The sequence below is a fragment of the Pipistrellus hanaki genome (assembly GCF_964339955.1).
Source record: "Pipistrellus hanaki genome assembly, chromosome: 4".
In the NCBI taxonomy this organism is placed as follows: domain Eukaryota; kingdom Metazoa; phylum Chordata; class Mammalia; order Chiroptera; family Vespertilionidae; genus Pipistrellus; species Pipistrellus hanaki.
The window spans coordinates 46,768,576-46,795,978 of NC_140506.1; the positions used below are offsets into that span (position 1 = coordinate 46,768,576).

General features: G+C 51.7%; 2 protein-coding genes across 4 annotated transcripts in view; one reads left to right on the forward strand and one right to left on the reverse strand.

Annotated features, from left to right (window-relative positions):
- Positions 1 to 13,814, reverse strand: part of LOC311622016 (uncharacterized protein) — a 98,982-nt gene extending 85,168 nt beyond the window's left edge. For all 3 annotated transcript variants that reach the window (XM_084882692.1, XM_084882691.1, XM_084882693.1), the window contains exons 1-3: positions 13,321 to 13,814; positions 12,652 to 12,811; positions 2,738 to 2,853 (exon numbers count right to left, since the gene is read on the reverse strand). In XM_084882692.1, coding sequence (XP_084738818.1) covers positions 2,742 to 2,853; positions 12,652 to 12,811; positions 13,321 to 13,573 — 525 coding nt within the window. In that variant the 5' untranslated portion in view covers positions 13,574 to 13,814 and the 3' untranslated portion in view covers positions 2,738 to 2,741. The remainder of the gene's footprint in view (positions 1 to 2,737; positions 2,854 to 12,651; positions 12,812 to 13,320) is intronic.
- Positions 13,815 to 17,221: 3,407 nt separating this feature from the next.
- Positions 17,222 to 26,935, forward strand: NR2F1 (nuclear receptor subfamily 2 group F member 1). Its single transcript, XM_084881943.1, is given in 4 exon segments — positions 17,222 to 17,246; positions 17,249 to 17,680; positions 20,173 to 20,700; positions 25,881 to 26,935. Coding segments are annotated over 4 exon segments (1,260 nt in total). The 5' UTR covers positions 17,222 to 17,227; the 3' UTR covers positions 26,162 to 26,935.
- Positions 26,936 to 27,403: the final 468 nt, after the last annotated feature.

Genomic DNA, 27,403 nt, shown 5'->3' on the forward strand with positions numbered 1-27,403 from the left:
TATTTTTTTCTTTAAACAATTAAACAATTCTATTTCTATGCTCTAATACTCTCTGTCCTTGTCCAAAGTTTCTGAAGATTCTTTGGGTCAAATAATCATAAATATTTTAGGTAAATTAATTTAAGTTACATTGATATGTTATTTGATCCTAAAATCTGGCATAGAAAGAAAAGTATTTGTCAATTACATAGACAACACATTTTTTTTATCCTGAGTTAAACAAGATCCTTACAAAATAGGGAAAATTTTTATAAGATAAACATTATAAATGTTTACGTAAGAGCTATTAATATAATGTGTTTTTAGTCAACATGTCAAGGAAATTTTTCAATTAAAAATATTTCTAAAGCAAATAAAGTACCCTATTAATTGCTCTCCCAGTTTGCCAATAAAAAGTTTGACACACACAGCTTTTGTAGGACCCCTAGTTTCATGATTGTATTTTTAAGAGAAGAAGCTGATTTGTCTTAGGCTATTACTGTCTACTACTTCTAGAAGTCTTAAGGAAAGGTGGGAAGCAGCAAATTCTGGCAATCTGCCTAAAGAGAAATCAATGAAACAAATTAATCCTTCGCAGGCTGCAATGACACAGTAATCCATCATTCAGAGCTGCTTTTATATACCAAATCAGAGAGCAGAGGACGGAGCCCTGGGGACATCACAGACAACAACTTACACCAATACTGGGAAAATACTGAGGAATCAGTTTATTTAAAGAGGATAGATTTCAGTTGATTGCCTATTTTGTCAAATAAAGATTTTTTTTTTCTTTCACAGTGTGGGGAACCCAGGGCCCAGTGACTCTATCTTCAGAATTCAGTACCATATACGCTTGCTGACATCAATAGGGATGAATGTTTATAAATAATTAGCGTCATTAATCAGTATGAACAAATATCTGGCTAGAGTAATATTACTTTTTCCATTAAACTTCCGGTGTTAACTACATTCCCGATTTTCAGTAGGGACTAATTGTAAATTTACATAATAAGCTACAATTTAACTGAACTGACCAATTCCTGGTAAACCACATTTGAGATATCTTTTTTTTTTTACACATAAAATGTAACTACTTAAGATGTGTACAACTTCCTAAGTACTGTGTTAAGTTTAAAGACCTGAAAATTTTAATTTCTTCTCTTGTGGAACAAATTTCAATAAGCAAATCCGATTCTAAATCAACAACTTGTTTTAAAACCATAAATAGTACTTCGGCTTGTATTATAGTTGACAGTGCTGAAAGATAAATTTAAATGTGGTTTCTTTTTTTTTTAAATAAACTTATAATCAATGTATAGCCATACATTCACACTGAGTATATTTATTTATGCATATACAAAAACATATGCATCTAAATTTATTGGTGCTTATGTAGAAATGTATGCACCTGAGCATGTTTTACTAGAGTAATGCATTCTGAATGGAAGTATATTCCCTAGATGAAAACTAATAAGAAAAACTATAAAGTCAAAGTATATTACTACTGTTAAATACATACATCATTTTCATGGTTAAATATGAGGAATTAGTAAAAGGAAAGGATTTTCAAGAAATAAACGAGCAAAACTTGTCACAACGGTCCCAAATATCTAATCATCAACCCAAAACAGAAAAAAGAAGGTTAAGTAAATGCTAACTAGTCAATTTTTGAGTGGCATCTTTGATTCTGAGGCCCATGCCATATGATTGTAATTCCTGGCTTCGCTGATGCATTTTTAATTCAATGCATGGATCTAGTATTTATTGATTTAATAAGGTTAGGGGTATTACATTGTTGCTGCTACTGATGAACTGTCAGCGATTTAATCTGGCAAAATCTTGCAGAGGAATATATATTTTAGAGGAGTGAGAGACACTAAACAGCTATGTAAATGTAATCCCTTCATTGCCCAGGACAGTGGCAAAAGCAGTGTCCCTTCTTTCCCAGACTGCTTTGGGCTCCAAACATTTTCTAAGACCTTGGCTACCAACAGACTGAGGTGACAGGGAAAGGATTGCAGCAACGTCTTGCAGGTACTCCTTCAAAACGTTATCCACAGCACCATGGATGCAGACAGAAAAGAAGGGAGAAAATTCACTTTCTCAAAAGCCATCCTGCTAAAAATACAACCAAAGGAGAGAGGTTTTAAAGGCTATCTCAAAGGAAGGAGGTATTATGTGATGCAGAATCAAAATCAGGGGGTTAGACGGAGTGGAATCCACCTGAATCTGCTGAAACAAACACTTGAGGACTATTAGGAAGCTTTTTGCGCTGCTGTGCTACCCTGCTTGTGGGCTTATTCCCCCAACCTGGACACCTGGGAAGCACGTTGTGCTCCAGCTTTCCCCTGACTTTGAAGAAACGGATAACCTAAGAAGTGCACTGCTGCTGGGGTCAGTAAAACTATGCTAATTGCTGAGCCTAATTGCTTCAAGCAGTCCTGCCTCTAAACAGGGAGAGCGCAGTTGATGGAGTCAGTCTGTTCCTAATAAAATGAAGAAGCACTGAATTAAATTCCCAAGGAAGGCACTATAAAAGTTTCCACAGTGTAACCAAATGACTTCACCTATGCTATTACCCCTAAGATGACATCTTTGAAAGAAAGCAGACCCCAGTCAGGCTCCATATTCATAAATTGGCTGAGCTTAGGCCAGTGAATCTGGATTGATTTAAAAAGGTTTTTTCATCCTCCCAATCAAATGAAGTCATTGTTAATTAGATGCTTTCTGTTAACAATGTCACTCTCCTCCACATTACCTGCTCACACTTGCAGCGCCTCTAGTGCAACATCTGGAGCACCGGTCCCCCCTGCCATCCGTCCTCCTCGCGAGTTTGGCTGGAGGCTGGCGGCGCTTCCGCTGCTCATTCCCTGTCTGAAGGAAGACACGGTTCAGTGTGCTGCTGCTGAGACACATACCGGCTTTCCAATGTGAGGGATGACAAAGCAATCTCTAGGAAAACGCTTCTCCAAAACTCTTTTTAGATGAACTACACAGCAGTGTCTCTGTGCTGATCCCCGCTTTGTAGATGGATGTTTTAGAAAATGCCTAAGGCCACCGTCCCCTCCCACTGACCAAGCTCCCGCTCACACCAGACAACCGGGTTTAAGGTTTCCCAGCTGCGTCCCGGGCCTGGCCACCGACCCCAGCTGCGCCCAGGGCCTGGCCACTGGGAGCAGCCCCCGGGGCGCGGGAGGCACAGGGGCTCTGGCAGGAGAGAGGAGGGCGAGCCAAGGGCTCTCCATCCACGGGGTCCCTGAACCTCACCTCCTCGTGCAGAGGCTGCCTCACACTCCCCTGGGGCCCATTCCTAAAAGGTTTGCGTGCTCCACCAGCAGCCCCACCCCATGCATGGGGCCTGGCCTCCTCCTGGGATCTTCCCCGGAGCAGGCCTGGGACTTGGGCACTGAGGGCGCTCAGCGCCAGCCAGGGCGCGGCTCCTGCTGTCCGACCAGGTCCCTCCCGTGCTCGCAGGCGACCCCGCCAGCGAGGCTCCGCGCAGGATGCGGCTGGCTCCTGCTGGCGGGGTCATTCAGCGCAGGGTCCAGCTCCGGGCCTCCTCCGGGGCAGGAAGGGAGGCTCCTGGGCCCTCCCCAGGCGGCCTGGTGCTCAGCGCGCTGATCTCCCAAAGGGAGCGCCCTGCGGGGTGAGGACGTGAGGAGCCACGCGGAGCAGGGCCCTGGCTGCGGGAGGGACGGTGCTCCCCAACCCCCGCGGCCCCTGCGGGCCCCTGCGGGCCGGCCCACGCCGATCCCAGCGCTCAGGGGGACGGGTGGCTGCCACGGTACTCGCCACCAGGTCACGGGCTTCTTCTCGGCAGGAGCCGCTGACCGAGGAAGGGACCTGGCCCCGGACCCTGGCCCTGACTCCGAGGTGCCTGAGGACAAGCCCACGGCCTCGCAGTCCTCCGTGGGCGGGGCTGCGGGGGTCACGGGGGCTCCCTGGCTCAAGGACAGTGAGTCCCCATCCCCTAGACCTCGCAGAGGGCGGAATGGTGCTAGATGAGGAGGAAGGCATCTCTTGCAAGTTTGACCCCAAAGCGTCGTCGGGTGACAATGTGCACCTTCTCTACAGGAGGGTTTGGGGAAATTAAGTTCCTTGGGAATCTGATCCCTGTTGTGTGGGGCCCTGGAGGGGGGCAAAGAACAACAGCAGCCGAAACACCTGCGAATTCCCAAAACCACGGAGTATGGACGTGGTTGGAGTCATTTCTCCGTCCGTTTCCGGGGGAGCTCAGACCTGGAGCATCAGGATTTCCCTCTCCAACTTGTAAACAGGATACCTGCCCGGGGGCACCACGGCCTGGACCCCGAGGGGGCTCCCCTTTGCCAATAGAAAAGGCGATTGGATACAGTGTTCTGCTGAGAGCTTGTGCGGCCCTGGGCTGGAGGCTGGAGCCGTGGGGACACTCTGCAGATGAAACTAGACCCGAGTGAAGGGAAATCAGGCACACGGAAAGGCTGGTGCTGAGAAGTGGTGGACGGAAGGAAATCTGGGGGGATGGAGGGAGGAGGGGGGTGCACAGGGCTACTCTGACCCGAGACGCCCGTTCCAGCGCAGGGGGAAATCTCAGGACAACTCTGGGCTGGCCGGCAGAACGGGGCCACGTGCTCAGGGGCCGCTGGGCTCAGGCTGCGTGTGTCAGGGACACACACACACACACACACACACACACACACACACACGCCTCTGAGGTGGCCCATTCAGCGGAGCCCGCGCTGCCGCCCAGCACGGCCCCTGCACCCCTGCGCTGTCCCTGGGTGAGGGGGGGAGAGCAGCGGAGGACCCAGCCCCGCGCAGGGCCAGGGCTGCTGAGTGACCGAGCCTGGGAAGGGCTGCGATCTCACTGGCTCCAGCATCCCCCCCGCTTTCCAGTCCTGTCACTTGTCACCTGTCACCCCAGCCCTCTGTGACCACCGCGCCTGGCTGTGGGCAGGTGCCCGGCCTGGGGAGCCGGGCTCGCCCCTCCCGATAAAAGCAGCGCCAGCGCCACTTTTCCTGCCTCCAGATCCTCCTCCCTCCCTCCCACCCAGCGACCACTGGCCAGTGTTTGGGGTGGTTTGGTGTCCTTTTAAAAAGTATATCAAAGGATCGCTGGCGTCTCCCCGTCAAGTCATTATGCCTTTATCCCCATCAATTAACCACACCTCAGAGGGCTGCTATTAAGAGCTCAATTGAGCTGCACAAGTAGAGATCCCGTTTCAGGCAGATGTTGTCACCTCCCGCTGAGATAAGCAGCCCGTGGGACCCGGCCCACTGCAGCTTCCCCACCCGCCCGAGCGAGCGGCGCTGGGCCGGGCTCGGACCCGGAGCCCCGGGGCTGGCACCGACGCCGAGACAGAAATCTTAGACCTCAAGCGCGGTGCCTGTCCGGGGACAGTGTCTCCAAAGTTGTGCGGGGAGAACGCGGGGGCGAACCGGGCGCTTTTGCACAGAAACAGAGGGATGGAGGAGGGAGAGGGCACAGTAAAGAATTAATCCGGCTGCCTCGGCCGACACACCCTCCTTCCTCCTCCCGCCGCAGCCCGGCCTCCTTTTCCGCACCGGCCCCAGAACCCCCTGGGGAGGGAGGCGGGGTGCGGTGGGTATGCTCCACAGAGAGCTAGGGAATCCGGGGCAGAAACGTGGCTTTTAAACAAAGGGGGATTCATCGGGGCTGCCGCGGCCTTTCGCCCAGATGGGTCTTTCCACCCTTTCTCACTCCCAGTCACTCCTGGGGTCTTGGGCCGGGGCTGCGGCCCACGATGGGAAATCTGGGGGCTGAGGGGAAAGGAGCAAGAAGACGTGGCCTCACTGCAGCGACCGTGCAGTGGAGGCAAGTGTGTGGACAGCTAGCGAAGTGTGCATAGCACTCCATCTCCACCCACATGTGCTTAGAGCTGTTGCCACTTTCCTCCGGACAGTAGCCACAAATTTAGCCACGCTAACGGGGATTAATTTCCTAGCATAATCCAATTAAAAGATTTCTGAAATAATCTTTTTGCAAAAATGGGGGGGGGGGCGGGGTAGGGTGCATGGCTAAAGAGGGGACTGGCTTGGATGACAGTGATGTATGGCCTGGGCACAGCGTGTGCTGGTCGCTCTCTCCTGCACAAGCGATTTGACCAGAGCATCCCCGTCAGTGCCTCCGGCCCAAACCGTCTCCTCTCTGAGAGACAGCCATCCATCACACCAACCTGGGCAGAAGAGCGCGCGTGAGGGCCTGGGGCTGCTTACAAGCACCGTAGACTTTTTTAAGTGCTATTAGATTTATGGTCTCTTTTTTTTCGAGGCCCATCCAGAGTAATTAGCACATATGTTCTAAATAGATGATAGTTTTGTGAGCAATAAAGCAATTACCCATCGTTGGAGCTGACAGTTCCTCCAACTAAACTCCAACCAGCAGCTAATTGGAAAAGTCATTTCAGCTCCATTGTCTGCAATTAGTCCTGCTAAACTACTACACCCCAACTAGCTGGTTTGAGGTTAATTTATTCAGTGTTGTATTTGCGTGGAGAAGCTATTGCCACAGAGGGACTTGCCTTTTGCCCCTCCGGACTGCGCTGGGGGGACTAGGGGAGCCGGTGGGAGCCAGAGGCCAATATTCGGGGGCTGGGCCGGTTCCCAGGGGAGGAAGTGCCTGACCCTGCCTCGGCCTCAAGGTCAGTGTCCAGCGCCCTGAACCAGCTGACAGAGAAAGCCATTGTTTCTCCTGCTGGGCAGTAACTAGAGGAAACTCTTCAGTTCCCGAAACCAAAACCCTAGTTTAAAAAAAAAGGAAGTCAGCATAGAAGAGCTGACGGGGTTTGCGCGTGCACCTTTCCTCCCAGGCATCCAGTTCTGACCCCAGGCCACGTGTATCTCCATCCCTAACGGGTAAACACGGATTCAAAAATCAGCCCAAACTGTCAAGCTCCAAGCCCTCAGCTGGGAGAGGGAGCCTCCAATCCTTGGAGTAGAAAGAAAAGACTAGAAAGGCCAGGAAGCCCTGCTTTTGCCTTCATCCTCTCTCTCTGAGTACAAGGTCACTGCTTCCCTGGAAGCTGGAGTTTCTCTGTGACTTTTTTTTCTTTTTCATTTTCCCCTTTTCCCTTCCTTATCTTTTTTTTTTTCTTTCTTTCTTTCTTGTCTAAAATTAAGCCCAATAGGTCCAAGATTTGCGCCAGTGAGTGGAAAAAATGTGTTAAACGTTGGTTTGATGCCCCATCGGAGCGTCCAAGCATCCAATGGCTGAGATTCTTCTACTTAATTTAATCTTTATTGGACAGGGTGGCTCCTACACTCCTATTCACCAGGAAACCCGGGAAATGATCTGTTGGTGTTCAGAAAGGAGGGAGGGAGGGAGAGGGGTTAATCCTCTCCCACCCAGCCTCAACTCTGTCGCTGAGATTTCTGATAGGCCCGGGTAAGAGCAGAGGGGGCTCAAGGTCCCAGCCCAGACCGCACAGGGTCTCCGAGGTCTGTAGCAGGGGGCCGGAAGGCTGGCAGGTTGAGATGGGAACTTGTAGCCCTGGTAACCGAGCATTCCCTTAGAAGAATTCACAGCTAAATGTCCCAGACTCTGGGAGCAATTCGAATTTTAGTTGGAAGAACATGGGTTTGGGGGCAGGGAGAGACTTCTTAGCCAAGTGCTTTCAGTCCTAGAAATCTAATGTCCTTTTTCTGGATAGCCACTCATACTTAACAACATGAGAGCTGCTTCTCTTTTCTGAAGCACATACGAATGCAACACCACCTAAAGAAGACAACTTAGGTAGTATTTCAGTCAGCATATAATTACTAAAATAATTCCAATTTCAAAACCAATTATAATCAATTTGCTCAGCTTCAAATATTTGAAGATACTAACCTATAGCATACACACACAAAAAAAAATAAATAAAATAAAACTAAACTGCGTTAAGGTCAGCCTCTTGTTTGCCACTTATTGTGTTTTAACCAATTTGATTCCATGAAAGACCAAAAAGAAAAAATATGGGGGAGAGATTGAAAGTAATAGTCTCATCTTACCCATCACCTCCCACCTGTCACACAATCTCTGCCCTTGAAGAGAAATCCTCCCGTCAGTGTGGCTTCTAGTTGAAATAAGATGTCTTTACTTAAAAACAAAAAAAAAAAAACAAAAAAAAAACTGTCCATCGTGTTCTCAATTATTTGCTCTTTTACTAGAACTTAAATATGGCATCCCAGAGAGTGAGGGCAAGAAAAAGCTGAAGGGAGAACCAGCTGAAAGAATCACCTAGACCTGATAGAGAATCCTAATGTGGGTGTGCGTGCATACTTCAGTATTAGGGCAAATAGGACCCGCCCAATCCATAACCCACCGAATGTGTGGGAAACATTTACATCATGCACTCCAGAAAACTCTAAGCACATGTGTGTAAAGATGTAGTCATATGCAAACTTAGCTAGCTGTCCACATGTGTATCCACTTCCAAAGGCAGTTTTGTTGCTCCCATAGTTTTTTTCCATTAAGAGCGATTAGAAGATATCTATTCAAAGTTGCTGATCCAGAGAGAAAATAAGAGTAGATAAAAGGAGATTTCAAGTGACCTCCTTGTCCCTTTCACACCAACCTTAGCCCTAGACTAGGCGAGGATCAACTAACACAAAGCCCTTTCCTTTCTCTTTTCAGCTTCAGAAGATTTCATGCAAACGGTTAACAATAAAACATAGAACTATCCTAGAGTTTTGTTAGATCATGCATTTGAAATACCTTATTAACTCCTCCCATAGATGGGCGAGGTTTATTATCCACTTCTGAAATGGGTAAATAAAATATACATGGCATAACAGAGGGCATAATTATTTACTGCTCCATGTGGTTTGTATCAGTGGTGTGCTACGCTCATTCTTTTTCATCTAAACTTTACTTAAATCCCCTCTCTCCTTCCTGATGGAGACTGATGGAGGACACTGTAATAAACATATCTTTCCACTGACAGTTTAGAAGGAAAGGTTAGGGTTATTATTTAGATCAACTTTATGAGAGGTGGGTACCAGTGAAGCATGACAATAGTTACCAGCAGATCTGATGGCTTTGTGAGCCAGTACTTTCCCACCGGTTTAGTTTGTGGGCAGTGAAGACTTTAAAAAGTTAAACATACTTGAGCGGTCCTTAATCAATGAATGTCCAATTCAAATCTACTTCTGATGGGCTAATCCTATAATAAAAGAAATCTGTGTCCTGACAGGTGATTATTATGAAAAATGATAATATAGTTTAGTGGACTGTATTGTCAGGGTACTTTAATAAACGCCAAACTCCTTTTAAAACCAAAACTTTCCATCCAAACCCAACCCATTTTCTCTGGGAAGTAGAGCCTTACACTCAGTCTTCACTCAAGTCTGGCATTTAAAATGCATTTTGTAACATAAACTTCTCCATTTTCTTTTTTGTAGAAATGCATTTATCTCGCTAAGACTTGATTTTTACAAAAAGTAAAATTTTTGCGCGCGCCACACACACACACACACATCTACCCCTTTCACTGATTGATTGCCACTTTTCTTCCTACAAAAAGCTTGTTTTGCATCCAAAGGTCATCACTTGCTCTTCTGTGGCTACTCAGGGGCCCTTTAACTGGGGGTCTCAGCAGAAAGGGGAAGAACTTCACTTATCTCTGTTTTCCAAAACCCATGCTTTACATGGCCAGTTTGTGATGGAAAACTAAACCGCTTCTAAAGTAAAAGTTATCTCTCAGTGTTTCGCCCCAAAGGTGACAAGGAAGAAATGCCCAGTCTGCCGAGTGCTAGTGAGTACAGCAGTCTGCTGGATCCACTGCTCAACTCTATGAACAGGGCAAGAGCAGGCAGGACTGCCCACTCCCAACATGGCCTTCCCACCTTGTTTTCAGGTTGTCAAAGACAGAACTTTTTACAGTTGGGATGCTACAACACAGAGGAATTCAGCCTTTTGGAAAGGGATTTCTGACATAGGCCAGGCTTCTGTTTGTTTGTTTTTGTTTTTTTTAATAAGCACAAAACATGAGGCAGGCATGCCAGTGGGTTTCTCTCCTCCGTTTTCTTCAAAGTATCTCCATAAGAGCACATTAAATACATCTTCCACTGCGTCCTTCCCAGCATTAATCTCATGCCGACGGAGACTAATTGATTCGGCACCTTTAAAATAAGCTCTTTGGGAAAGGTCTGTAATAAGATCAGAAGAACTGACCTTTCTCCCGACTGCAGGCTTGTTCATCTCTCCAGATGGGCTTCGTAAAACAGGGCTATTTCTGTTCTGTGGTCTCTCTAAACAGAATAATACCATTTTTTAATTATTTAGAGGGTAGGGAAGAGGTATGGGAGAGAATCTTTTACACACATCTGGTCATTTGTAGGATCTCAGGGCTCTTGAACTAGATTTTGAAAACGTTTTTACAAGGACACCTTTGTTCAGTGTGATTTGCCAAAAAGCCAAAATGAATGATCCAGTGAGTTTCGGGAAAGCAAAATACCACTATCAAAGATGTCATGAGATTAGTGAAGAATGATTCAGCATTCCTCAGAAGAAAGCTATTGGGGAGGGGGTATTAATCAGTTGGAAAGTCTGCTTAGATCAGACTCTGGGGCCTGGCATGCAAGTCAATGCCGAGATCTCTGCTCCCCTCCTCCCACCAGGTCACAACTGTGTACTGGCAGTCTGGCTAGGAGAGATCAAGGATTGTGTGGAAGTCCTTTTTAAAAGGTGATTAAGACTAGGCCATGATGCTCGCAGTCTGAAAGGGGCAGTGTTAAGTTTACAGCCTGATTCCTTCTCTTCATCTGTTGGGAGAACCACACTGCAGACTCTGTGTGCATTGAAGTAGCTGGTAGGAAACAGGAAGGCAGGGAGAGACTTAAGGAGGGAGGCCCAGGAGTCCAGGTCCTGGGAGGCTTTTCTGATCCCTAGACCGGCCTCACTAGGAGAAGCCTTGGAGAAGGCCAAGGAGATAGGGCCACGGGGCTAGTGGTCTCAAGTAGGGTGCTGCCCCTGCCCCTGCCCCCGCCCCTACCCCACAGCTGGCCTGAGTCCAACAGCCAAGTCCACAGGCTAATGTTACGTTAAAGCTCTCGCTTGTGCGAGAAGGTAGGGAGAGAGATCTGGAGAAGAGGGGATGAGTGGGGGAAAAAATGGAGCGATCTGGAGAAGAGAGGACGAGTGAAAAATGGGAAGAAATTTGCAACTGCGTTTTCTGCTTCTGCACCTGAGGGTGCCTGGACACGTGTGTGGAATTGCACGACTTGGGGACCTCTGTGCTCCCACAAAATATGATCACTTTTCCACTAGGTGCCCTCCCAAACAACAAGAGTATCACCCGGGCCCTAGGTCCAGTGTGCCAAGCTGAGCCAGTGACAAACGCAGGCCAGAGCTCCCCCGGAGTCCCCAGGACCCTCAGCCCCTCCACAGAAGCCATTTTGCTGGGGAGGCTGTGAGCACCAGGGGAGGCGCTCTGAGGGTGTGAAAACGTGGTCAGGGAGAGAAACCGAGGCCTGGGTGCCGCCAGGGCTGGGTAAGTCCCAGAAGGGGACGGTGCCTCTCCTCGAAAAGTTTAGGTTTCTTCCTGGCCCCTCCCTCCCACCACCCCATTGAGACAAAGTTGGTGCATTTGTTTCCTGATGGGAAGCCCAGGGCTTCCCCTGCTCCGCGCACCACCAGCAGCAGCAGCCACCCTCCTGGGCAGGGGCTGGGGGCTGCACCCCTCCCTCCCTTCCTCTCGGGAGGAGCGAGGGCCCGCTACCCCCCATCCCCCGGGGGACCCCAGGGGTCTCTTCCAAACTTGGAAGCTCAGCGTGGGGGCAGGCAGGAAGAGCCCGCCGCGAGCGGGAGTGGGCGCCGCCGTTCCCGGCAAGTTTCAGCCCATTCTTTCGCCAATCCTCGCCCCCCTGCCTCCCCTCCCCCTCCCCACTGCAGCCGGCTAGGCCGGAACGAGGCACACAGCTCCAGCCCGGCCCATCCCCGCGCCCCGCGAGCCCCGGGGCGCCCCGGGCGGCACCGCGGCCCCCGCCCCGCCCCGCGCCCTCTGACGCAGACGCGCCCCGGCCCGCGCAGGGGGAGCGCCGCCGCTGGTTTAGATTCGGGCTCCGCATTCCACACACGCCCCCTCGTCCCCTCCCACCCCGGGCGGTGACCCCTCCGCACCCTCAGCCCTCCAGCCGCGGGCCGGGAGCCCGGCGGGAATGGGGGCTGGAGGCTGCGGGCCCGGCGCTCTCTCTGCTGGAGAAAGCGGCTCCGCGGCCCCTTTCATTCCCGACACTATCGCCCGCAGCGCACAGGCCGCCATCGATCGCACTGCGCTAGGGGATCCCGCTCCCCAAGGCGCCCGCAGGTGGGCGGCCGGGGCCGGGCTCGCCAGGGCCAGCCCGGCCCCCTGCCCCCTGCCCCCGCGCTGGAGGCCCCGTAGCGGCTTCCCCGTGTGTACGGCGGGGGAGGGGAGGGGGTAGGATGGGTGGAGAATTCTGCTTTGAATTCGAACGAACGCTCGGCGGCACGATCCTCAGCTCCGCGGGCGCTCTCCGTGCCTCCGCGCGGCGGGGCGGCGGCCGGGCCAGGGCGGCTCCGGGGCAGGCCCCCGGGAAGTTCTCCGCGTCCCGCCCCGGCTGCCTGGACGCCGGCCCCGGCCTGCCCAGGCCACTGGAGCCCAGGCTGCCCCCGGGCCGGCCCGCCTCGTCGACCCCGAGTTGAAAAGAAACCACAGCCCCTGCGTTACTTGCCTGGCTTCCGGTGTCCGCGGCGCTCGGTGCAGGGTCCGGGGGCGGTGGGCCTGGACCTCCCGCTCCCCGGCGCCCGCGCTCGCCTCCGCGTCCACTGGCTCCGCCGCCTCCCGGTTCTGTCTCCTTCCTTCCCTGCCGCCCGTCCGCCCGCGTCTCTGCGCTGCACGGGGAGGGACCGTTAGGATGCATGCATACAACGCTGGTGCTGGCTCTTTCTTTCCTTTTTTTCCCCTTTCTTTCTCTTTTTCTTTTTTATTTTTTTTCCCTGTCGTGTTCATGTCACCTTTGAACTGACCAGCAGACGTGAGCGCGTCTGTGTGGGGAGGGGGACGGGGGCAGGAGCCCCCGCTGGCCGCGGCGCCTCCTCTCCATCCGCGGCGCACAATGGGCCGCCGCTCGCCGCCGCGGACGCGGGCCGTTCCCGTCCTCTGCGCCGGAGGGGCTCGGGGCCGGCACAGGAAAGCCTTTATTCTGCTCTTTAAAAACCGTCGCTCCTCGCCAAGCCACCGCCAACTCCCCACTTAAAGGGAGAGAGACGGGGGGAGCGCCAAACGCACCCCAAAGCGCAGCGCTTCCCAAACCCCTCCCTGGTGGAATTTAAAGGGAGAACGAATATTAACACACACACACACACACACACACACACACACACACACACACAAACCCTACCTCTGTCAACACAGCGCGGCCATTTACTCCCACCTCTATCTGAGGCTGGGGTGCCGGAGCGGAGACAAACTTTCACGCTCCCCGGAGCGGCGGGGCGGGCGGGCGCGGCTCCCACCCGCGGCGGCGGCGGCGGCGGCGGCGGCTTTGTCACGGCGCCGCTCCGCGCCCGCCGGAGCCTGCCTAGAGGAGCGATCCCAAAACGAGGGGGGTGCGAGTGTGCTATTGGAGACTGTGTCACTAACAGAAGTACCATTTTCCCCTAGTACGGTCTTTCAAGTAAAAAAAAAAAAAAAAAAAAAATCCATTGAAAGAATTTTCAAAGTGTTGTCTTCCTTTGGAGAAAAGGCTCGGGCTGCCTGCGGAGAGCGGGGAAGGAGGGCCCGGCTGTGCGCTCCGGGCGCGGCTCCCGTCCGCTAGGTGGCAGCCCGAGCCAGCGATTCCCGCGGCCCGCGCCGCCCCTCCTCCCCCCTCCCGCGACCAATCGCCTTCGGGGATCTCTCTCTCTCTCTCTCTCTCCTCTCTCTCTCTCTCTCTCTCTCTCTCTCTCTCCTCTCTCTCTCTCTCTCTCTCTCTCTCTCTCTCTCTCTCTCTCTCTCTCTCTCTCTCTCTCTCTCTCTCTCTCTCTCTCTCTCTCTCTCTCTCTCCCCCTCTCTCCCCCTTCCCTCCTCCTCCCTCCCTCTTTCTCTCCCGCTCCCACCCGCCTCTCTCCCACTCTCTCCCATCCCCTCTCCCCCCCCACCCCCACTTCTCCCATCTTCTCCCCTGTCTTTCTCTCGCCCCTTTCCTCTTTTTCTGACTCGGTCGCACTAACTCCCACCCCACCCCCAACAATATGAGGACTTATTACTGCTTTCTTAATAATTATTGAAGCGCTGTTTGGAGTTTGGGACAGCCTGAGGACACACCAAAGCGGGGGGGGGGGGCGGGGGGATAAAGAAAGAAAGAAAAAAAATCAAATTGATTGGAAAGTTTATTTTTTTTTTAAATCATCTCTGGGATCAATAGGAACCGTTGAATGCTGATTGATTTTGTGGCAATAGCTGCAGATTCCACGAGTGTCCTGTCGTAATTAAACCTTTAAAACCAAGTTATAACTCAGGAGCCAAAAAAAAAAAAAAAAAAAAAAAAAAAAAAAAAAAAAAAAAAAGGAACACAGGAGTCTCTGTCTGCCTCGTTTCTTAAAAGGATATAAAATCAACGCAGTCCACACTTGGGTTATGCTTACATGTGAAAGAAGAAAACAATCAAAACCCAGTGTATTTCGAGTCATTAAAATGGTGAGAGTTAAATTCCCATATATAAAAAAAATCCTAACATTTTTTGATGGCACTCTTCTTCAAGCTCATGAAACCTAATTTTAAAAACTTTTCATAAGAAATCAACGTTATTTCCTTCTCATTTGCACGTTGCGAGGAAGGCATTCTCCCCCTCGCCATCCCTTCCCCCCTCTGGCTTTCACATGTGTGTGAGTGTGAGTGTGTGTGTGTGTGTGTGTGTGTGTGTGAGTGTGTGAGTGTGACCATAGACGACCCATACTAATCAGGTCTCAGAGTAAATAGCAGAGCAGGGCGATCTCAATGTAAATTGCGCTTGTCAGAAGCACACCCCCCTCCCTCACTTTCTCTCCTCCTCCCCTCCCCATCCCTGTCAGTGGGTAGCTGGGGGGGGGGGGAGCGAAAGAGGAGGGGGGGAGGGACTCTCCAACCAATGGCGTGCAGGAGGCATGGCTAACCTTAGCCTCCCATTTTCTCCTCCCTCCCCCCCCCCTCCCATTCAGGGCTCTGACCAGTCAGTCTCCTTTGATTATCAGTTGCCAGCAGCCCTTCTCCTGGCTCCTTGACACGAGCTCCATATAAGGCAGCGATCTCCATAGAAACGTGTCAGTTTCAATAGTAGTGTCAAAGTTCACTATATACAGACATTCGCGCAGATCCCCCTTTCGGAAACATTGCTCTGCGAGTCCTCCCGATTAAACGCATTCAATTTTGGGATCGCTCTTTCTCTCTCTCTCTCTCTCTCTCTCTCTCTCTCTCTCTCTCTCTCTCTCTCTCTCTCTCCTCCTCCTCCTCCTCCTCCTCCTCCTCCTCCTCCTCCTCCTCCTCCTTCTCCTCCTCTTCTGCCTCTCTTTCTCAGTCTCTCAATCTCTCTCTCTTCTTTCCCTCGCTCTCTTCTCTCCTTTTTCTCTTTTCTTACATATCCTCTTAGTTGTTTCCCCCGTATTCTTCTCTCTCTCTCCTTTTTCTCCCTCCTTCTTGTCTTTTTTACTCCATTCCTGTAGAAGAGAGAGGGCTAAACTTAAAAAAAAAAAAAAAAAAAAAAAGGAGGAGGAGGAGGAGGAGGAGGAGGAGACACCCCCTTCGTATTCTTCTTATCGTTATTTTATACATATATGATTTTTCTTGGAGGGAGGGTGCTGGTTCCCGGCTGAAGAGCACTTATTTAAAATACTAAAAAAAGAACATTTTTGGGCGATCTCCAGGGTTTTTTTAACTAGCTCTGTGTGTTATAGCAGAAGAAGCAGAAGAAGGAGCAAGAAAGAGGAAAAGAAGAGGATTATTTATTCGACCTACTTTGGATATCTCTCTCGCTTTTTTTTTTTCCAATTCATTTTTTCTTTTGAATTTTGTTTTTTCCATCTCGCTGTGAATTCGTCGCCGGCGGCGTGAATTATCTCCTATTTTCCTTCCTTTCCACCACCTCCCCAAAGAAGAAGGAGGCAGCGAGCGCCCGGCGCCACCGGCACAACAAAAAGAGCAAAGTGTGTGTGATCCTCCTCGCCCGCCGCCTCCCGCTCTCCGGCTCTGCCTTCCTGAATGGCTGGCGGCGTCCGGCCCTGGACCTGGCCCCCCGACTCCAGCGCGCCCTGATCGCCGCCGGCAGCCTCGCCCCGCGCCCCGCGCGGCTCCCCGAGCTCCCCTGCTCCGCCAGCCCAGCCAGGGCGCCTGCCGCCGGGACAGCGGCGGCGGCGGCGGCGGCGCGGGCGGCCCCCGACCCGGGCTCGCGCTCCGGCCGCGGCCCCGACTCCGGCTCGGACTCCGGCCCGGGCCCGGCTCCGCCGGCGGCGCGCGGCGCTGCAGCTGCTGAGGCGGCGGCTCCAGCGGCGCCCGCAGCCCCGACCTCCGTCTCCGTCTCCGTCTCCTTCTCCGCCGCCGCCGCCGCCCGCGCGGTCCTCCTCGGGGTCGGCTCAGCCCGAGCTCCGCGCGCAGCCCGGGCGGTCGGCGGGCGGGCAGGCGCCTGGCGCGGGTGAGCGAGTGTGTGTGTGCGAGTGTGTGTGTCTGTGTGTGTGTGAGTGTGTGTGTGTGAGTGTGTGTGTGCGCGCGGGGGTGCGGGCGAGGCGGAGGGCGAGTGTGTGCGCGCGCCGTGGCCCATGCCCGCCGCCCCCGGCGCTGCGCCCCGCGCCGCTCCCGGCTGCCGCCTGTGCCATTTCTGATTTTGCAACTTGGGGAAGAAGAAAAAAGCCAGAGAGAAGGGAGCTCGCTCTCCGGGGGGGTGGGGAGGGGGGGAAGGAGAGCGCGGCCCCCCCAGGATCGGAGCGCGGGGGGGAGCGGGCGAGGGGAGCAGGGGTGTTGCGGGGGGGGGATCCTGAGAGCCTGGGGGGGCTGCAAAAAGAGAGAAAGAAAACAGCAGGAACCACAACAAAACGCCAGCAGGGCGGGCGGGCGCGCAGCGGCGGCGGCGGCGGGGCGGCCGAGGCGGTAGCGGCGGCGGCGGCGGCGGCGGCAGAGGCAGAGGCAGCGGCCGGTGCGCGGCTCGGGCTCGGCTCCCGCGACCCCGGGGCGCCCGGCGGGCCCCCCACCCCCTCCCCCTCCCCCCTTCCCCTTCCCCTTCCCCTCCCGGCGCGCCCGCGCGCCCCGCGGCCCTCGGCGAGCAGCTCGGCTCCCCCCCAGCGCTCCCCGGGCCCAAAGATATGGCAATGGTAGTTAGCAGCTGCGAGATCCGCAGGACGACGTGGCCGGGGGCAACCCCAGCGGCCCCAACCCCGCAGCGCAGGCGGCCCGCGGCGGCGGCGGCGGGGAGCAGCAGCAGGCGGGCTCGGGCGCGCCGCACACCCCGCAGACCCCGGGCCAGCCCGGCGCGCCCGCCACCCCCGGCGCCGCGGGGGACAAGGGCCAGGGCCCGCCCGGCTCGGGCCAGAGCCAGCAGCACATCGAGTGCGTGGTGTGCGGGGACAAGTCGAGCGGCAAGCACTACGGCCAATTCACCTGCGAGGGCTGCAAAAGTTTCTTCAAGAGGAGCGTCCGCAGGAACTTAACTTACACATGCCGTGCCAACAGGAACTGTCCCATCGACCAGCACCACCGCAACCAGTGCCAATACTGCCGCCTCAAGAAGTGCCTCAAAGTGGGCATGAGGCGGGAAGGTGAATATTTCTTCTTCTCTGCTCCTCTCCCTGAGCTTCGCCCGCCTCCCCGGCCCTCTTTCTTTCTCTCTCTCTCTCTCCCTCTCACAGAGGTGGCTGCTGGATGGGGCTGGGGCTCCCGCAGTCCTGGCCCGTCCCAGCTTCCCCTGTCCCCGCTGCTGCCTTCCTCCCCCGGCGTCCCCCCCCCCCCCCCCAGCTCGTTGCCGCTGCCTCCCCCTCCCGGCCTGCGCTCATCTCCCCGGCTCCTCCATCCCTCTCGCTGCCTGCTCGGGATTGTGTCCCTGGGATCGTGAGCTGTGGCTGAAACACCCCCTTCTTCCTCTGTCTTGGATGTGCTCGATGTGTGTCTCTTTCCCGCGTGTGCGTGAGGATGCTTGGGGCTGTGCTGGCATGAACTTGGGGAGGGGTGCTCACGTCCCAACCCCCAGAAAAGTCTTGTTTCTGTGTTTTTTGCATCTCACTTTCCCCTCCACCTCTTCCTTCTCTTTATTTGAAATGGGGGAGGGCTGGGGACTGGAGTACCCTGCGTAGATTCATTGCTGCATCATCCTTGTGGAAGCTTAGCATGGAAAAAGAGGAGTGAGATTTATTGCACTTGTAGGTCTAATTAGGGGAAGGGGGGGGGGCTTCTGGCCTGTTCACTGGTTCCCTCTCCTCTTCGCGGAGCTGGGGCCGCCTCCTCCGGAGCCGTGGCCTTGTTTTCACCCCTCTACTTTGAAAGGAAAGTTTGTGACTGAGCCTTGCTTTCATAGTTGTGTCATTTTTTAAAAAGCATGATACTCATTTTATTTCTTCATCAAACTCCACCCTCTGCTTAAATACTGCATACAAATTACAATTTACAACGGCATTTACCGAACCTTCTGATTTGGCTGTAAGGCACAGAGAGACTGCAGCTGGCATGAGCTTCCACATCATTTAATCCCTGTGTTGTGTGGCTTTGGTTTCTTTTAACGCAACTTTTGATGTTGTATTTAGATATGCTTCATGTTCATGTGGCAAGAGATGCAGCACTTATCTTATAAATATATTTAGCCACTTACAGTTAAAGTTTATCTCCTGACAATCATTAAAGATGTCTTATAGTCGAATGAGCGAACCAGTCAATTTTGCAGAATGCAGATTACTCCTTCTTGTAATTGACTTTAAAATTATATTTTATATGCCACAGGAAAAAGAAATTGAATTCCTTCAGATCTCAAAGAGCAGGCAAATATGACGACTTCATTTCTAGCTCCAGGAAGATTTTTGTAGGCATCTGGGGGGTGGAGGTGGGAGAGAAAAAAACCAACAACTTTGAATTGTGCTCTCATTTAATTGAAAAATAACTGCCAAGTTCAAAACTATAATTAGGAGGAAAAAGTATTCTAGCCATTATGTTTCAAGAGCTGAGATTGCATTGGTACTTGCATTACAAATGGAATCAAAGCAAACTTAAGAAAACAGTGCACAACCTGAAATAAGACAGCTACATGTACATGGACATATCTACATTAATTTGTTGGGGGGGGGAGTTCAGTAGCCCTAACTTTTCTTAGAGTTGTCTTTGTTTACATGGCAATTTAAAACGCTGGCACTGTTGAAGTAAAACATACACATTAAAAAAAAAAAAAAAAAAAACTTTGGTCAGCTTTAAGAACTCAAAGCATGCTTACGTTTTGCATTCAGATGGTTAATGAATCCAGTGTTTTTGCAGTTGCAAGCTCGTGCATTCACTGGGCAAACGCTGGCTGCAGGTTGCAGTGGCACCACGCAGGACAGACATTAATTATTGTTCCTACTTTTCCCCATAATGTTTGGCTACTGTAAGTTCAACTTTTTCTTGAAATTTTTTCAATTTTCTGTTGCTTTTAACAGTGAGAACTTGGTGTGGGGCGATGGGGTGGAGAGGAGAGGGGAGGGAAGAAGGATACTTGTTTTCTATTGAAAAGTTGTACGTGATTAGTAGCATATGTAACTTGTATCTATTTTAAGGGTAATTCGATGGCATTTTTAGAGACTATGGAAGCATTTTTTTTTTTTTTTTAGCAGAATGTTGCTTGCTTGCAAATGAAGAGGCAGCTAGGCATTTGCCTAGAACCACAACCTTTCTCTCTGGTTTCTGCTGTTTATTTTCTACCCTGATTTGTTTCACTCTGGAGGGGCTGAGGGGGATTTCATTGATCTGCGTGTCACCCCTCGGTGGTAGAGGGGTTGGGTGGGATTTTCGGGCATGCTGGGCCTGGGGGCCCTGAAGTCAGGCCTAGCTCTGGCAGGGCTGCGTGACCAGGTGCGCGCAGGCGATGGATGGACCGACCAGCGGAGCAAGAGGGCCTCACCCCAGGTCTCCTCTGGGTGCAGGCCATCAGGGCGAGCGCAGGAGAAAATGCTCGGGGAGCTTGTGACTGTGGGAAGAGCCTCCGCATTACATTGTGCCGGGCGCTCTGCAGCGCGGCTCTGTCCGCAAGCCCCCTGGATGCACATTGCCTCTTTTCTCTCTCTCTTTCCGCCAGCGGTTCAGCGAGGAAGAATGCCTCCCACCCAACCCAACCCAGGCCAGTACGCCCTCACCAACGGGGACCCCCTCAACGGCCACTGCTACCTGTCGGGCTACATCTCGCTGCTGCTGCGCGCGGAGCCCTACCCCACCTCGCGCTACGGCAGCCAGTGCATGCAGCCCAACAACATCATGGGCATCGAGAACATCTGCGAGCTGGCCGCGCGCCTGCTCTTCAGCGCCGTCGAGTGGGCCCGCAACATCCCCTTCTTCCCGGACCTGCAGATCACTGACCAGGTGTCCCTGCTGCGCCTCACCTGGAGCGAGCTGTTCGTGCTGAACGCGGCGCAGTGCTCCATGCCGCTGCACGTGGCGCCGCTGCTGGCCGCCGCCGGCCTGCACGCCTCGCCCATGTCCGCCGACCGCGTCGTGGCCTTCATGGACCACATCCGCATCTTCCAGGAGCAGGTGGAGAAGCTCAAGGCGCTGCACGTCGACTCGGCCGAGTACAGCTGCCTCAAGGCCATCGTGCTGTTCACGTCAGGTGAGGCTGCGCTCGCTCGCTCGCTCGGAGGCCAGGCCGCGCGGGGAGCCACCGCGGGCGCCTTGGGGCCGGCCGGGCCGCCTTCTGCACGGCCGCCGCCCGCCGCTGGACCCGGGGCCTGGCCCGGACCTGCTGGGGCCCCCTCTTCCTCCCTCTCCCCCCGCGGTAGAGACGCGGCTGGTGGCGGCGCTGCCATCTTGAGAGCCTGGCGGTGCAGGAGGGAGAGGAGGATACGGCTGCGGGCCTAGCGGCCTGGACCCCCGCGCGGGGCGGCGGCGGGTGCGGGTCTCGTGGGGGAGCGGTGCTGTGGATCGCCTGGCTGCGCGTGTGTTCGGTGTGCGTGTGTGTGTGTGTGTGTGTGTGTGTGCGGTGTGTGTGTGTGTGTGTCCATGTGTGTGTGTGTGTGTTTCTGGGGGAGGGGAAGGAAGGAGAGAACGTGGGAATGCGGCTTTCTCCTCCGTGCGGCACGCTCAGGGATGAGTTTCCCGACAGAGAGGCGCTCGCGCATACACACACACACACACACACACACACACACACACATAGGTGGGAAAGAGAAGAATACGCACAAGTAAATCATAAATAATCCCCTTTTATTGCTGCCCGATTTTCCCTTATCGGAAACCATTCATGTTTGCAGTTGCTGGGGTTATTGAGGGTAGTAAAAAAAGGATTCGATCTAAACAAGAAAGATAAAAAAAAAAAAAAAAAAAAAAAAAAAAAAAGCAAGGCTGGGGAATCCGAAAGTGTGGGTAGGCTCCCCTGCCCGGAGGTAAATCTCATCGCCATGCAAAACACTTGAGCGTCGGAAATTTAACAGAGTGCCTTAAAAAATATCAAATTAAATGTAGGCGGTGGTAACATGCATGTTAACAATTCCTCTTATGATAGATGGTTCAAATTAACTTCCAGGAAAGTGCATTAGTGTTGCCTTTGAAGGCTCTGGTCTGAGCCTCTGAGAACACTGCCCGCCTTTTTTATTATTGTAACCTGCAAGAGGGAAACATATAAACACCCGGGACAGCAGGTAATGGGGGAAATATAAACAAAGCCAGAAGGGACGCTGGTGGGGAACAGAGCGGCCCAGGCTGGATCTCAGCCTTGCCCACTGTGAGCAGGTTAGAGCTGCAATTTTACCTCCAGTATTGGCACTATTGTTTTTCATTCCTCCGTTCGGAGAACAAATAAACTATCCTAATAAATCTAGCCTAGAACCAGGACACCCCAAGGCCAAATTAAAACCACTCTTGAGCGGAGATGGTGAAACCCCTTCCCCACGGCCTGGCTGAACAGTAAGCAGTGGTACAATCTATCAGTATCTCTTGGCTTTCATGCGTGAAGAATCGTATTTACGTTGTATTAAGATGACTCTTAAATTTGCACAATATTGTAATGTAGCAAATGTAGTATTAATATCGATCGGAGCAGCAGATAATTTATTTAGACAAGAGCATCTCATTTGTATGCAGGGTGGCCATGGCTCTGGACTTGGACTGCCCCCCTTTCACTTTCAGTGAAAACACAGGTCTGCTCCTGGGAGAGGGAGTTGTTCTCTGCAAGAGGATAAAGTGAGAACCTTAAAACAAATGGAAGATTTATTGAATGGCCTCCTTGGAGTTTGAATGCATTTTATCTTAATAAGTCTTCTTGATAGAAACGTGTTTTTCACAAGTGACAAAGAGCCTGGGAGGCAATGACCAGGCTGCCTTAGTTCTGGCAGGCCTGGGCCTGGCTGGCTGGCTCTCCACCACCCGGCTCTTTCGCCAAATTAATCAGGAAGCAAGCCAGTGTCAGGGAGGCTGGGGTTTTACAGCCTCGTCCAGTGAGGTGTCTTGAAGCAGAATATGTGACTCGAAGCTGGACAGAGGTCTTCTCAAGAGAGGTCTCTCCTCCCTTGGCCTTGTCCTGCCTAAGGGTCTTTGAACTCCCTTGACTTTTCCGATCCCCTGCCCTTTCCCAGAGAGAGAGGCAAGAACTGTGGCAAGGCTGCAGAGTAGACTGTGGAATTATTTGGCTTTTCTTTCAACTTTCATCCTAAAACATCCCTGTGTAAAGTGTTTCTTAAAAAAAAAAAAAAAAAAAAAAAAAAAAAAAAAAAAAAAGGCCCAAAGAAGTTTCTTCAAGGCGCAAGGGGGAGGCAAGAAGTGAACAATAACATTATTTTGCTGGAAAATTGCAAGCAGAGTATCTGAAAATGGAAATGGAGCTGTCAGTAGTAATTCACCCCCCTCTTTCATACAACACATTTCCACTTTTGACTAAACTTGTTTTGATTGCCAGCCAGAAGGGAATTCATGGGAAGCCTTCTCAAAGTCATCCAACTTTTGAGCAAACTTTGAATGATGGAAAAGACAGTTTTAGACATATTGTCCAATGAGGTTTGCTCCAGTTAAGTATTTGAAGCTGGCACGGGGGGTTCCCTGTGGTGGTTTTCACATTTGGCCTCCGGATGGTATGCTTAATCCTTAATATTCTGGACAGCATCCAAAGACTAGGTCATGACCTGAACTTACTTTAAAAAAAAAATTCATTAATTCATACACCTAAATATTCCCTCAAATAAATGAGACCTTCCCTGAAAGGAGCCACCTAGTTAACATAAATACAATAAATCCATTTTCAGTACAATAATAACTTTGATTTCTAGTTATGGCAGCTGATTACATCTATATTTCCTGAACACTAAACTCTTCTGAATGCACAACATGAAATACATTCTCTGCACTACAAAGGCTAAGCCGGGAGGGCCTGAACAGTAATGGTTATTTATTTACATAATTTCTTTCCCATATACCGTAGAAGAAATATTGAGGTTTCCCACATTGACACTGCCATATAAAAAGTGAGACATGGATTTTGCACATGCTGACTCCCTTTCTGATCTGGGGTATATATAACTCATGGCATATAAATATGGACTACATTACACCCCCTGCTCACCTCACTTTGCTACCACAACCACCCAATCCATCTAAGAGCTCGTACCGTCTGTCCTCAGTTGGGGGAATCCTGTTGCAGGAATATCCAGAGAGGGGCTGACTGTTTACGCTGGGAAGCCAGGCCCAAACTAGGGCCATAGGGCTTGCCGCCTGGCACCTGGCAGTCCACTGAGCTACAGGCATTCTGCCTTCAAAGGAGGAAAGATATCAAAGCAGCCAGCACAGGGCCCAGGCAAGACTTTCCTGGGCTTCTCTCCCTTGGTGTGGTCTTGCTGGGAGAAGGGTAGTGACCTTGCACTCTGGGGTCCCTCATCATAAATATCAGATAAATATTTTACGGACCTGAGGGGACGCCATATGGGTCTTTTTTTAAAAAAAAAAAAAAAATCTGCTGGGGTATCAGTGGGTCCTTTTCATTTTGCATTGTCTGAGGCTGAAAGGGATCCTGACGAATAATGGGCAGATAATGCATGTAAAGCAAGATATATGTAAATATGAGTCTGCATGGTGGCTATTCAGCAGAGCCAGGTTAGCAAGCAGGGCCAAGGGCAGACCTCGGGGTCCCCTCTCTAAGGAGCAAAGCCCCAAAGTGCTCCTGCCCTCGCCCTGCCAGCCATAAAACCTGACTGATTTCCCAAGGCAGGCGGGTGTGGATGCACCCTAGCAGCTGGCTGGAGTAATTAGACATCTGACAGGAACCCGGTCTGGGTCTGGGGTCAAAGGACACTTGCCTCAGAAGTTCTTGAATCATCATCACTAGTTTTATTTGTATTTTTTGCTCAAGGCCATAGCCTTGTAAATGAAGGGGGTAGGGTGTTTGATAAGCCCCAGTTCTTGAAATATAAGGACATGAAGCTCAGAAACCTAGCAGACACAGGTTTCACTTTTGAATCATTTGCTATGTCTTTGTAGGGTCACACTTGCCCATTCACAAATATGCAGTGTCCTTCCAGGGGCATCGCCGCCGTGCATGGATTTCTTCCCAGATCTATATATTAGCAAACTCTGCCTTTGATCTCTAGTCAACCTCCTGACTGGCTAAGGGTCCCTCTGCGATCTTCCTGTTTGTGAAGTATTCATTATTAATATAAGAAACAACACAGGCCTTAAAACTAGGGGAGGAAGCCTTCACCTCATTCCCCTGATTCCACCATCCCCTCCATTTGCTTGCCTCCAGTTAGTTGATATAGTATACACTGCTGTCTTGAAACATTTTTAGGAGACCAAGAGGAGCCTTGGTTTATCGATGAGATAAACACACAGGTTTTGAGATGCTGTCCTTGCGTGTAGGTGCCTCCCCCCATTCCCCGTTGTTCCTGTAAAGGAAGCCTATCTCCCCAAATCCCCCCTCAACTCCCCACCTTCCAGTTTGAAGCAGTAGCAGCAGCTGCTGCCTCTAGCCCAGCTTTGTGTCTGATCCTAAAGATGTCTCCTTTCCGCAGCCTGGAGTAACTGAGCCACATTCTTCCTGATCATTATACAGTTTACAGAGATGTGACCAATTTTCAATTACTTGATCTAAGGCGCAGGTAGAAGCGTACACCCTCACCAAGGCTTTGTGCTGCAGAGCCCTTGCTTGCATGGAGAGTGGATCTCAAATCCTCTCTCTTCCTAAAGCCTGTGCTCGATCTGATCCCGGGCACTGCCAGCCCAGGATGCCCTGCCTGCTCTCATGTGCTTGTTCACGACACAATCTAGGTTCTCCTTGAGGGTTCTGGTTGGGGTCATTGGCTGAGAGGGGGGCTCCACGAAGCCTTGAGGAACTGCCTTCAGGCTGCACATTTCTTCAGGGCTCCTGAACCCCCAGAAAGCAGGGGGGAGTGGGGTGAACGTCCTGCTTCTAATGAGCCCGGTGCAGGGATGCTCCCCTGCAGGCAGAGACAGGTTGCTCCGCGCAGCAAACATGGCTCCAGCATCGTACATTGCTTCATCCAAAGGTGAAAGAGGAAGCACAAAGGGACGAGAGAGGCTGCTGCCTCTGCCTGTGTGTGCTTCTCTCTCCAGCCCCCCTGGGCTTGGTGGGGGTTTGGTTTATTTTATTTGTTTTGGGGCTGGTCGAGGAGTGGGGAAGCATGGAGGGGTGGGCTTCTTTCATTTTCTCTTCTATTCCTTTTTTCCTCCTTTACTCCTAAAAAAAACAAGATTCTTTTAATGGCTTGTTGTTTGTGCCTTTGCTGTTCACCGACCTGACCATGTGCCCACTCCCCTTCTCTTCCCTTCCGGGGGCTCCCGCTTGGGCAGACGCCTGTGGCCTGTCGGATGCCGCCCACATCGAGAGCCTGCAGGAGAAGTCGCAGTGTGCCCTGGAGGAGTACGTGAGGAGCCAGTACCCCAACCAGCCCAGCCGCTTCGGCAAACTGCTGCTGCGCCTGCCCTCGCTGCGCACGGTGTCCTCCTCTGTCATCGAGCAGCTGTTCTTCGTCCGTTTGGTAGGTAAAACCCCCATCGAAACTCTCATCCGCGATATGTTACTGTCCGGGAGCAGCTTCAACTGGCCTTACATGTCCATCCAGTGTTCCTAATCCTCGGGCACTTCCCACCTGCCCCCACCTCCTTAGAGACTCAGAGGACCTGCAGGGCCGTGGACTCCAAAGCCTGGGGGACACCGGGCAGCTGATGCAGGGTGCAGCGTGCTGGGCAGGCTGGGCAGGGGGGAAGGAGGGGAGAGAAGGCAGGAGCAGCCCACCCTACAGAAACGCTACAATCCAGGAGAACAAGAGACTCTTAGGATCAGATCTGTGAACCCACTGGGAAGGAAAGGAACAGGACCTTGTGTCTGGTGAGAAAAAGCAAACAATCTTTGGAAGAGAGGACCATGAGGAATTTTAATAAAACAGAAGGAGACTAACGGACCTTCCAGGATTTATTGTGGACGGATGTGGATATATTCTGTACAGAAAAACAACACACGGAAGTGGACTGAATCCTATGTAGAAACACACACGCACCCCCCCACCCCAACATTGTTATTCATTTTGTAAGATACTAGTCTTTATTTTCATTTTTTTGTAAAATTTAAACATCGTATGCACATAAAAAAAAAAGGAAACAAGAATTAGGGGAAAATAACATTTTCCAAATAATTATAAAAAAAAAAATTGTCCTGTGTCTATGTATCTATATCTGTTTTGTATTTTTTTCTGGTTCCAAACCAGATTTCCTGTGATTCTATACTAATAATTTTTGATATAACCCTTTGCTTCTTATAATGAGTGCGATATATGTTGTCAAGGCTGTTCTTCAAGAATTAAAATTGAAGTGAAAATTTAAACAAAAATAAAAGAATTTAGCAAAAACCCACGCGTCTGGTTGTTTGACAGATGTCATCAGTGCAAAAGAACACTCCAATTAGTCTCCACTCCAGTTCTTACTGGAGTGGGGGTGGGGTTAAGAGGGGGGAAATTTTAAGGTCTAGTACCAAGTTGGCTATGTTTGTTTCCTAAACCAAGCCAGTGCTTGGTTTTGTAAATGTAGAGGGCCAGGCGCTGCGGGGGCCCTTGTGGTCAGGGACGACAGGGAGCCGTGGCTGCAAGCCTCCCTGTGTCCCTGTGGGCGGTGCGGTGGGCCGTAGAGGTCCTGTGTGCAGCTGGGCCTCGGGCTGGCGGACCTGGTCCTATGGCTGGTCCAGGCTCAGGCACCACCTGCTTCCGGGACTGCCCGTGGGAACTTGCCTGGCTGTAGGGGTGTGACGCATTAGAAGAGGAGGGTCAAGGGAGGGAAAGGATTGCTCAGGCACCGCTGTACCTCATGCCTGTGATGGGAGG